Below are 12,010 nucleotides of genomic sequence, written 5' to 3'. Positions count from 1 at the left end.
TCCCATCCATTCTTTTTTCAGAAACTGGGAGGAATAATCCCATCCACCAGTACCAGCTGCAGGCAGGGCAGCATGGGATTGACTGGCTGAAAAGCAGTTTTGCAGAAAAAGAGCTAATGGTACTGATGATTAAGTTGGACAGGGGCCAGCAACTAGCCTTTGCAGCAAACAGCCTGGGCTCCACTGGGAAAAATGCTGCCCGCAGACTAAAAGAGGTGATCCTGCCCACTCTACATCTCTCCAGTCAGAACTCCAGTCAGTAAAGGAAAGATAGAGACATACTGGAGCAGATCCAGTAAGGGACAGGAAGATAATTAAGGAATTGAAAAAAACTGACAGATAGAGAGAGGTTTAAGAGAGTCTGGAGTAAAGGAGGCTTGAGGGAGGAGGGACAGTCTTTTTTACACGTGTAAATTTCTGGCTCCAGTGGGGCAGGCAGAAGTAAAGAGGATGGAACTGGACCTTTCTCATTGGCCACCAGCCACACATTGAGAAGCAATGGGCATGAATTGAAATACAGGAAGTGCCACTTCTAAGTTTTATACTAAAGAGAGTTCAACCACTGCAGTGGGTTGCCCAGAGAAGCTGTGGATGTCCATCCTTGGAGATATCAAAAGCTGACTGAACACATTCTTGAGCACCTTGCCCTAGCTAATTGCTTTGAGGAGCCTTCAGAAGTCCCACATCACCTCATTGATTCTGGGCTTCTGTAAAAACTAAACACAAACCTTCTAGCTTTTCCAAGCACATTAGTGTGAGGAAAGAAAAATCCAACAAATTTTTTTTGTGTTATGTATATCCTAAGAATTAAAATCCTACTTGTTTACTAAACTTGGTTCACACAGATTCAAAGTCCTTTCTGATTGTCTTGGTTAAATCAACACTGAATTATGTAGACATATCAAAGAATTTGACTGCAGCCTGGCAAAACATACAGCTTGTAGGAAAAATGTGGAACAAACAGATGGTCAATTATCATTATATTAGTATCCAATACTATTATATTTCTCTTTCTTATCCTACTTTTCATATATGGAGTGGAGATTGTTTACAGACAAACTATGCTTAATTGCTGTGAAATAAAGTCAAAACTTTGTGGCTTCCCATATGGTAACCGTATGATTTAGAGTCTGTGAGAAGAAAGCTTCTTAATGACACACAGAAAACAGTGTCCTTTTTACCTTTGCACTGAGGCACATCATTACTCCATTTTCCATTAGCAGAGCAAACGATTTCTTCAGCTCCAACAAGCTTGTGTTTTGCATTACATTCAAAGTTTACAACCTGGCCAAATGAATATTCTTGGCCTAGCTCAAATGCACCAGTCATAATTATCCTTCCATTTTCAGGTTCTTGTACAGGTAAACACTTTATCACTGGAAAAACAAAACAAGAAAAGGAAAGAAAATGTAATTTTGAGGTCTAGCCTGTAAAATAAGCTGGCACACAAAATAGTTAAAATACAGAAAACTCACTGTAATTTCCTTACACATTTAAAAAATATACACTCTAGCTATGTATTCAGATACCATTTTCAGCAAGTGTAATACAAAGCCCTAAGCAAAAAGACAGAGTGACATAGCTTTTAGAAACTTTTAGACTCTCTCTCAATCTCCTTCTCTGCCCTTGATGGCTAAAGACAGAGCATCCACTGAATTAGATGACCTCAGCCAATCTAAATTACCCTGGGATTCTGCATTCTGTGGATGGTTAGCTAAGCCTTGACTGACAGCATTAAAATTTGCCAAAATCAGTCGACTTTGTTAAGAGTTGTGCCAAACCAAGTTTGTCATGGACAGACATCTGTAATAGTGCTGCATTACACACCACCTACAACAGTTCAGTTATTAACTAAAATTGTAATTAAGAATATCAGAGCAATTATATTACTAAAATAAACAAACACCGTGGCAGATATTAAGTAGAGCTCTTGTGCCCTCAATTTTGTATCTGCAGAAAAAAAGCCCCAAAAACTTATGTCATCAGAGATGTCTGTTAAGGGGGGAAGGGATGATCAAAGCTCATTCTTAGATCCTCATATGGGTATCACTGAGCAGGTACAAAAGTGGCTTCTGTTTTGTCTACCAAAGCTACTTCTCTCTGACATTTACCACCTTAGAAGTCATCTGCCTTTTCCATGAGCTCATACTCTGTTTCCTGGGTTCTTCACATCTAGGATATTATACAAATTCTTTCTTTCACAGGCAATCACATTTCAGTGAAAACTCAACCATGTCAGAAATAACTTAGGAGGACTTTGAAACTGAAGCATCTTGGGGAGACATGACAAAAAATGTTGGAAACCCTTGATCCATATGGTGCAGAAAGACCTCAATACTTAAGTGTGAGGGCCCTCAAAGTCCAGTAAACTAAATGCAAAGTATCTAAATCCAAGAAAATATCAAACCAAAAACAACAACAAGCTCTAGTCAAGATGTCTACTTTCACTTGTTCTTAGAGACCCTTTCCTGACATCAGATGCTTAACCCAAATAAAAATATCACTGCTGTCCACACATATTAAAATAAAGCAGTTAAAAATTATCTTTGTGAAGAACAGGAACCTTATTTTCATGATCATTCAGGTTTGAAACTGGTGAAAAGGTTTCTAAAACTATCCCCTGAGCCATCTAGTCTATTAAGTCTTGATATCTGTGTCCCACTTGCTCTCTGAATGCCTTCCATAGTATGCTAATAGGGAGACCTTAACAAAATCTTAATGTTTAGGATCTTCAGAGGGATGGAGGAGGAAAGTAGCTAAAAACACACATGCCTTCACACTAATTTAAAACTCATCATCCCAAATGTCATTTCCAACCATGTTTTGTAGGCAGCTACTCTGTCAGGGATTTTAGGTGAGGCAGAGCTTTAAGCCTGTCTGGAAGTCACAGGATTCCACTTCATGAAGGGTTTTTAACCAAAGCTTGTTGGACCAAAAGAGCTGAGCAGTTACTTTAAGAGCTTCACTGTTGCCTAACCTGAATTTAAACGTAGGTGAATGAATATTTTTAAAGCAATCACAGACTATTTTAGATAGTATCAGACAGAGAAAAAGATAATTTGATAGAGAATTAAATGTCAAAATCCATTTACCTTCACAGTGAGGGATGACATTGCTCCATCCATCTGCCTGACACTCACGGTAATTCCTTTGGCTGAGCATCTGGTATCTTACCAAATAAAAAGTAAAAAAATGCTAAAATACAGTTTCATTATGTGATAGAACAACAGTGCTGCTGTTTATGGAGCAAAGAAAGATGGCTTCAGGTGTTCCAGCATAGAATAACCAAAATGTGACAGCACTGAGTAGTTTTTCACCTGCATTTTCCCTATTTGCTTTCTTTTATTTGCATATGAGAAAAAAGAAAATCTAATTGGAGAGTAGGAAGGAATAAGGATGAAGGCTTCTTCATTACAGAGATAGCAAGCTTTGGCTACATAACAAATGCATTCTGAGGAAGGACAGCTACTTTGAAATGACAGGCAGGAACTGAAGGGATTAAGGAGAATATTGATTTTAGAGCTCTCTTTGTGGAACTCAGGCTAGATTCCAGTAACGTAACAACTTCAAAGGCATGGCTAAAGCACTGTACTCAAAGCTGATTTGCTTTTTGGGAGGCAAATATCCAGACACAGGCAAAATACCATGTGTTTGACTTGCTGCCATTTTCACTGGAGAAGATGGATAGAGAATTTCTTTCAAGCATTCAGTGAAGACATGTTAGCGAGTCTGTCAGAAATGTCTTCCTTCAAACATTTTTACAACACATAAGCAAGCATTACATATTAGTAAGCTGCATTACAGAGACCAAATCTATAACTGACAGTATAATTAACACGTTATGTTAATTCCCATACATTGAATTAAATGAGTATTACCCATCGTTACATCTGTACTCAACTCTGGCACCAAACACAAATTCACTTCCACTGGTAAGTTCAAAGAAACCAAACTCAGTGTCTCCAGGATGTCCACAGGGTTTATCTGGTTGAAAAAATAAAAGGAAAAAGCCTTACTTATACCATACATAGGAAGGTGAAAATGAAAAAAACCCAGCATTTTTCCAGTGATTAATAGTAAGTGTGGGTCTTTGGGGGCTTTCAAAAATTCAGAAATGTTCAGCATAAGTTTGATTAACCTCTCCTTTTTATCTTTATTTTCATAGTTTTCAATGATAACACACTGGAATATATTTATTTTAAAAAAAAACAAAAAACCAAAAAACAAACAGAATGAATCTACCTACAACAAGCCCCTCAAAACAAATTAGCATGTTTGATTCCTTTAAAAAGGCTGAACTCATATTCAGTTTTATGACAAATTTATGGCAATTTTCATGTCATTTGTGACATAATCTGGTCCAAAGGCTCCACTAGAGAATCCATCCATGATTAGAAATGAAATTTCCTCAATCTGCTGGCAATTATGCTGAGTGTAGTGGGGTGATCTAGAGCCACAGGAGTTATTTTATACGTTAGTGCCTGCTGCCCAAAGCTCCCCACAGGACTTTCCTTATGGCCTGGCCCTAACTCTTTGTTTTGGATTCCCAAAAGAGTGGCAAAGATGAACACACTACCTTTCCCCTCACTCATACTCATCTGATCTCATAAGAGATTTGCAGAGGACTGCAAAATGAACTGCACAGATGAAACCTATTGGCCATCCTCAGCAGAAATCTTTCCTCATTCTTGTCAAGAATGGCAATTTAATTCTTGGAGCCTACCAACATCATCCGTTTTTACCAAAAAAAGATGTGTTTGAGTAGGCTCTAAACCTGCTCCAGTGAGATTAGGAGGAAATGGAAACTCCTGATAGCTGCTTCTGTCTTCTTTCCAGCCAAAGGACTGTGTATCCCCAGCTTGTGGTGGAGCACCCTCTCCTCTCTCCCCATCCGTTCCTTGCCGGTGGCAGCAGCTGCTCACTTGGTGGCAGTATTAGCTAAAACATGCTACAAACCATGCCAAATTTTGTATAGGCCTGTATTCACTGACTAGTTACACGATGAAATCTAAACACTGAAACAGACACAAAACCGAAAATGTAAAAAAAAAAAATAAATCTATTAGTAATTTATTAATTCCTACTCACAGTGTGTATTAATCTCTGAACAGCACCCCAGACTTATATATATTCTCAATCAAATATTTGTATTGTACTAGTAACAATTTTGTATGTTAGATACACAAGCATAACTCCTTTTTTCTAAAATTCCTTTGTGTTTAAAGCTCATTAATTAGAGAAAAGAAGTATCTACTGACTAATGACAACAAACTTCAATTTCTTCAGTAATGAATTCTGTATGAGGGTGTGAGATACTTGAAAACTCTCAGCACAGTATGCAAGAGATAATAAATAGCAGCTCTCATCCTAGTTGTGAATTACAGCTTAAAAGAAAAGGCAGGGAAAAATAATTTCCCACTTGCAAGAAATTATATCTTTCATAGAACTAGTTGAATAAACTGCCTCTTGACTCATATTCAGAAGCTAGGTTTGTGCTTTATCCTGCTTAGACTAAAAAATTTTGAAAGCAAGATTCTAAGAACTTATTAATTGATTTTAATAATATAAATTGGGTTAATAAGGCTGTCCTAGAATAAGGTCTTCTATAAAGAAAAAATATTAAATCCTTTGATCTGAAGAAAAGAAACTTAAGTTCCCTTATGCACAAATCCTTTTTAGCGTCATATTTTAAAGAGTGCAGAAATGAGTAATTTACAAGCAAAGGTACAATTTAACATTGACATCCCTGACAAGGAATATGGTCTGCCAGAAAAAATGTCTGCAGATATTTTGCATAAATACTTACTTCTGCATTCTGTCACTGGAGCCAGCTGTTTCCATGCTCCATCAAGGCACTGAAATGCAACTCTTCCAATTTTTACATATCCAGGCCGACAAGTGTATGTTGCTTGAGTCCCATGTGGATAGGGAGGGTTGTCCCATCTTTTAGTAGGCACTTCTTTTACTCTCCTAGGAGGAGGTTCTTCACAAGCTAAAAATTTTCAATAGAAACATTGGTGACTGAAATACATGCTACAAACACCAAAACAATCTTGCAATAGGAAATATAGAAAGAAATCCTGGGGCCATTTGTGATCAAACCAGCTTGTTTTCTACTGAATCAGCATAAAATAGGAAACTGACAAGGATCCACATTTTGTAGGAATGTGAATAGACATTTAGAAGGATATAGGAATAGCCAGGTACCAGGGAAACACCCAGGACAATGGTGGTTCATGAAACAGACTGTAATTACAAAGCCCGAGAGGAGATCATTGCCTTGGTTCCTACCACAGACACCTCCTACCCTTCCATTTGCAGGAGCTGCTCCAGGCCTGTCCTTCCACTGCCACAGAGAACAACTCTGTGCACTCTAGAGTTTCCTTTCAAACTATTTCCTTCTCCAGTCACCACTACCTTTACTGACATTATTTCACATGTCATTTGATTAAGTTCTGCCAAACCTTCTCTCATCTTTACATTGCCTAAATTTTCTCTCCAGGCTCAGATCACCTGATATTCAAAAACTTATTTCCTCTTGTTCCTTACTCACAAGTTCCTTGTTACAAAATATAATTAATTCTGAGTATTCACTCTGCCTTTAGCTTCCAAGAATTTTGACTCAGTTTGGGGAGTGGATGGTGGTGTCTGGTATTTCTTATTAGCTCAATATTATACAGTCCTTGCCCAAAATCTCTCTTCTGGGCATTCTTTCATGTGCACATGAAAACATACAGCCAAGTCCATACAATCTACAACACATGAACCTGAATTAATTAAGAAGTTCCTCAACAGCTTGAGAATGAAAAAAGTTGGACTAAAGGGGAAAGAAGACAATGTTGGGAAACCTTTAATGAAAGACTAAATTATTTGGTCAAGAAATAACTGCCCTAATTTCAGTGACTAATTTCCAGTCCTTGAGTGACTGAAATGTACACATTTTGGAAACTGAAGCTTCACTCAGAGTAAGAGAATCTGAGCAGCCTAGCTAATTATATGCAATGAACTCTGGTTTTCATCTGAACATGAAAGGTGAGCATTCATCAGGAATAAATAAAACAAGCCCTGAGAAATAAAGTCTTGGAAAAGGAATAAAATCTCTGTATAGAAAGTAAGTGGTAGAAGAAATGTCCACCAGGGAAGGAAAACCCTTGGTGAGTAGATTCATTTCTCAGCAGAGACCTGGCACAGATGTCCTCTCCCTGAATTTAGCAGTAAAGCCACAGTTTGAGAAAGCAGCAGTATTCTCATTGAAACCTTCCTATGGGTTGTCCAGGTGTTGCCTGGAAACAGGACTATGGGACAAGTCTTTGGGATCTTTCCTCATGTGAGGGATGTGGAGTTAAAGCTCACTGAACTGTACTGCAGAGATCACACCACACATTAAGTAGCTGATGTGGAAGAAGGTGTATTTTATCTGCTCACTTTTTGTTTGAAAACCCAAAGTGTGGAAAGTGAGTTTTACTTGAGTTTACAAAGATACACCCTTGAGAACTCACTCGTATTTCAGTCCGGGGAATACCAACCAAACTAGAGGCATAATTTTATAACATTGTTTTAAAAATGGGGGAAAAAAAATTGTTGCATGGAAAAAACAGTATAACTTTAAGTGTTCTGTATGGCATTTTGAAAAGATAAAGAAAATAGTGTTACTTGTGAGCTCTAATAACTTTAGTTTGGCTCTTTTAAGTAGCATAAGAATTAGGCAGGCTTTGACAATACTGCTGATGTGCTAAAGAAAGAGTGTGCCCACAGATTCACCTTTTTTCCAATTACTTTGATAAGTATTCTCTCTCTCATGAATGATTACATCAATTCATACAATACAAATTATTGTTTCTGTGCACTAGAGGGTACTAAGCTACTTTAAAAAAAGTGGGAGAGACCTTGTTTAGCAAGAAAAGACAGATTCAAATTCTAACAATATTTTTTGCAAAATGTAGGAATAAGCAAAATGAACAGGAATCCTTTAGCTGGTTCTTTCAAATGTATTAAAAAATGGTTAGTTTACCCAAAAAGTTCTTTGTAATGGTGAGAAAAAGAATGTGTCTAATTCCACATATTTTTAATTAGACCTTATTTGAATTAGCACTTTCATTTTGCAAGCTGAGAGCACACTCAAATCTATAATTTAAAAAATAGTTATTGAGTACAGGGAGAGCTTCTTCTCTATTCCTCCCTCTGAATTGTATCATATTTTTATTGTCTGTTATGCAGAATGCAGCCTCTTCCTTGTTTACATTAAAATCCTTAATCTCTTCGCCATTATGAAGATGTGCTGGGTCTTAACTCTTCCCCTCTCCTGCCCTGGTGTTAAACTAGGTATTTCCATCAAGTGTCAGAGTATGCATATATATGTGTGTGTGTGTGTGTGTATGCAGTTTCTCAGTGGCTTAAGGTGAAGAAATTTGCTGGCAGGTTGTACTTCAAAACTATAATAATTCCGTCATGCACCCACCTAATATAATCACCAATACTGGAAGGTTTTATTTCTATATTAAAAAGCATGCACTGAATGGATACCTTCAAATTCCTTACTGTCAGACCAGGAGAGCTGGAATTACTCATTCAGTATTTATATGTGACTTGACCCGAGTTAGAAATAGCTCAAGCTGCTTTTTTGCCAACCATATGCTGGTAGCAGCTTCTACAAAGTACAAGCAATTACAAATCCAGGCAGTAGTGACTTTCAGTCCTTATGCAAAACCCAGCTCTGAGAACAAGTCTCACAGGCTTTCAGCATAAAGCTTAAACAAGAATCCTGCATGACTCATGGTAATAGTTGTCCCAAATAAATCAAATTTTTGCTACATTCACAATTCTTTCCAATCTCCCTGACCTAAAGAAACCATTATGAAAATGAAGTGCAAATTCAGGCAAACTTTTGTTTCAAATTCCAGGACTTCTCTGCACTTGTTGCAAACAAATGAGACTCTAAGTTGTTTTGAGGCAATATTTATTTATATTTAAGATAGGACATTCCTTTAATTTCCTAATTTTTCAGTTTTCAAAGTAAAATCCATTGGATCTTTTTGATTAACTTCATAACTTTCAAAAAAATTAAAACCAACCTGAACCAATCGAAGACATACTAGCTCAAAACTACACAGCACCCTCTGCACTTTATGCAAAGAAACTCAAACATAATGCAAACAAATTAAATAACTAAGGATACACTAAATAGTATAAACACAAACAAAAAAAAATACATTGAACAGAGAAACAGAAAACATCAGAAGTTTCTGAAGATACATAGAATGCTACCTCTTTAAAGACGAAATATATTTACATATATTTATTGTATATATTTATCTCATTTCCTAGACTAAAACCAGTCAGTCAAGAGATGTATCAGAAGCTTTTCAGTCAATGTAGTAATCATTCATCTTCCTCAGATCACCTCACAGGTTATTTCAGACAGACACAAAATATTCCATAAACGTGCATTTTTATTTTAATCTACAAGTTGTTTCCTGGTTTTCAATATTAGAATAATTAGAAAACATAATTAATAGAAAATTAGTTGTCTGGCTCAAATTTATAGTGATATCAACCATTTAAAAAGTTGGGCAACAGATTAATAACAGCAGCAGTTATCCAAATAAATAGGTGAAAGTAATCCTATGGCAGGATGCTAAATACTAACAGTGCTAAATGCTGCCAGAAGAAACATCAGTTATTGTCAGATCATGAAAAATATTCAATGCCTTTACATATTGCTTTAGTTACCATCTTCACATACACAGTAAGATAGGAGTTAAAGCTTACCTCTTTGTGCACCACAATGCATCCAACACAAGAGCAGAGCTGCGTAGCCCAGGATTAACATTCTAGAGATTCAAAAACTCAGCAAACACATCCAGTATTGCAGCCTACTTTTTTTTATTACTTTGTGTTATTTCCACTCCTTTTTCACTTAACTGGTCCATGGACTGACCTTGCAAAACATTTATACTCCGATTTCAGCAGTCACTTCCCCTAAACCTCTTGCAACACACATGTTTCTTTTTTTTTAAACCCCCTCTCTAAACCTTGCTAAATGAATAAACAAACAAATGTCTGGCAATTTAGGTCAACACATTCCTTTCCCTGTGGTCTGCTTGTTTTTACATCACACTTTTTTTTTTCTCCCATATTTATCCCTTCCATGATCATATAGGGTTATATCTTTTGATACCTAAATGTTATACAAATAAACTTTTTTATTTAAATTTATTTTATTTATACAAATAAATTATTTATTGTGTATGGTATGCTTAGTTAGAAAACAAAATCATGTTAATTGTGTGTAAAAATGAACTTCTCTACACATATAATTCAAAATAAAAGTTGCAAAAAATCAAAAAGCAGGCGAAAGTACAGAGTGACTTAGGGGTCACTCACTGGTTCTTATAGAAGATCACCAATTGCCCACAGCAAAAGAAATGTATTTGGTCATATTCCTCACTAAATAAACCCAGATGATGTTGAAGCACCTCAGTATCACATGAGAAATTATAAGATGGAGGAGATTTGAATGGATTGTAACATAGATAATGAACTTCCCAAAGAAAAATATAAAACTATACAAAAAGAACTATATGCCTAACAAAGGAACTTCTCATGGTTTTATGTAAGCAATGGTCTAATCAACAGTTTCATGATAGGTCATGGCTTTACAAGTGTTCTCCAGTGGAAATGTAGATCATATGAAAAGAATTATTTGAGACTGTGAATTACGGGGAAAAAATGTAATAGTACTAAGCACTCACAGGAGATGGACATAAAACAGCTACAGGCCAGATGCCCAACAGTGGTGATGTCTGACTGGATGGAGCACTCACAGATCCGTCTTGTATATGTTCCCAAAAACCCACAGAACATTTCCTTAAAAATCATTAGCTTAGTTACTGTGCTGCTATAAAACAAAAACGAGTGTGTCTAGAGAACAGATCTCAAACCTGAATTCTACAGCACTTACAGCAGTTAAAACTTTTTCTCTTCTTAAAATGCAGGTGGAATATTTTTTCTTTTAACTTTAGGCGGTGTTTTCATCCACCAATTCTAAGAAATGATCTTAGTAAAACTGGTATTCATCTGTTTCTCCTACAGAAATGACTTCAGAGAGCAAAATGTCTCTTCCTTTCTCTTCCCCTTGACAAATCACTCTTGTGGAGTATGACCTCTAACCATGCTCTATGACCCTGTGACAATCGATCCGCATCCAGTTTGCAGCTACTGGTGCACACCTCATCAGGGAATGGATATTTAATGCACCTATCCAAGTCGCAATTTCTCTAGTTTTAAGTATTAAATAGTCTGATGTAATGAAGCTTAAACTGCTTCAGGTTTTGTCAAACTGCTTTTTGGTTATTAAACCTCTTGTCAAATAATTATGGGCTTGAAACACAGTCAAAGATACTTTCAGGTACAGCTGAACCAGAATTGGAATTGAAATGTACTATCAATTTCCTGACTGCTTTCTATAAATACAGGCATTGCTAAAACTATTTAAGCTAAAAGATTACATCAGCATGCAAAAACAGATATAACATGTCTATGAATAAATTTAAGCTGAAAATTAGAAGACTCAGCTGGTAAAGCTTTGAAGCAATATTTGTATACGTATAACACAGGCCTATACAAGGAAACCATCTTCAATCACAAAGCAAGGGACCAGACTCAGTCCATCCCAGTCCTGGGTTTGTGATGTTCTTAGGTCCTTGATTAGACTCACCCCAAGCAAATGAAAATAGAATTGGGATCTTAAACTTTCTTTCCTTCCTCACCTCTTCCATGGGCTATTACTTCAAAATCTATTGTCTTTAATTGGGGTCTCACTTTGTTTAGCCACCTCCAGTCTCCACCGAAACAGAGCACACAGACAAACCATGCCTCAGGACCTCTAAGGCAAGGAAAAAACCCTTCATCTTTAGAGTTTACTTCTAACTCATGAGAAAGGCAGAAACATCTAAGTAGTAATGCAACCAAAGACAGCTGGATTTTATCTAAGGAAGCTGCTTTGAGAACT

The 12,010-nt window shown here is 36.7% G+C and overlaps 1 protein-coding gene across 2 annotated transcripts in view; it reads right to left on the bottom strand.

The window, feature by feature from the left end:
- Window positions 1-9,941, bottom strand: part of CFH (complement factor H) — a 31,990-nt gene extending 22,049 nt beyond the window's left edge. For both annotated transcript variants that reach the window (XM_015636831.2, XM_033516381.1), the window contains exons 1-5: window positions 9,769-9,941; window positions 5,807-5,992; window positions 3,879-3,984; window positions 3,093-3,169; window positions 1,182-1,376 (exon numbers count right to left, since the gene is read on the bottom strand). In XM_015636831.2, coding sequence (XP_015492317.1) covers window positions 1,182-1,376; window positions 3,093-3,169; window positions 3,879-3,984; window positions 5,807-5,992; window positions 9,769-9,829 — 625 coding nt within the window. In that variant the 5' untranslated portion in view covers window positions 9,830-9,941. The remainder of the gene's footprint in view (window positions 1-1,181; window positions 1,377-3,092; window positions 3,170-3,878; window positions 3,985-5,806; window positions 5,993-9,768) is intronic.
- Between the last annotated feature and the right edge of the window lie 2,069 nt (window positions 9,942-12,010).

This window comes from Parus major, chromosome 8 (genome assembly GCF_001522545.3).
Source record: "Parus major isolate Abel chromosome 8, Parus_major1.1, whole genome shotgun sequence".
In the NCBI taxonomy this organism is placed as follows: Eukaryota; Metazoa; Chordata; class Aves; order Passeriformes; family Paridae; genus Parus; species Parus major.
This window is presented reverse-complemented; position numbering and strand designations above follow the sequence as displayed.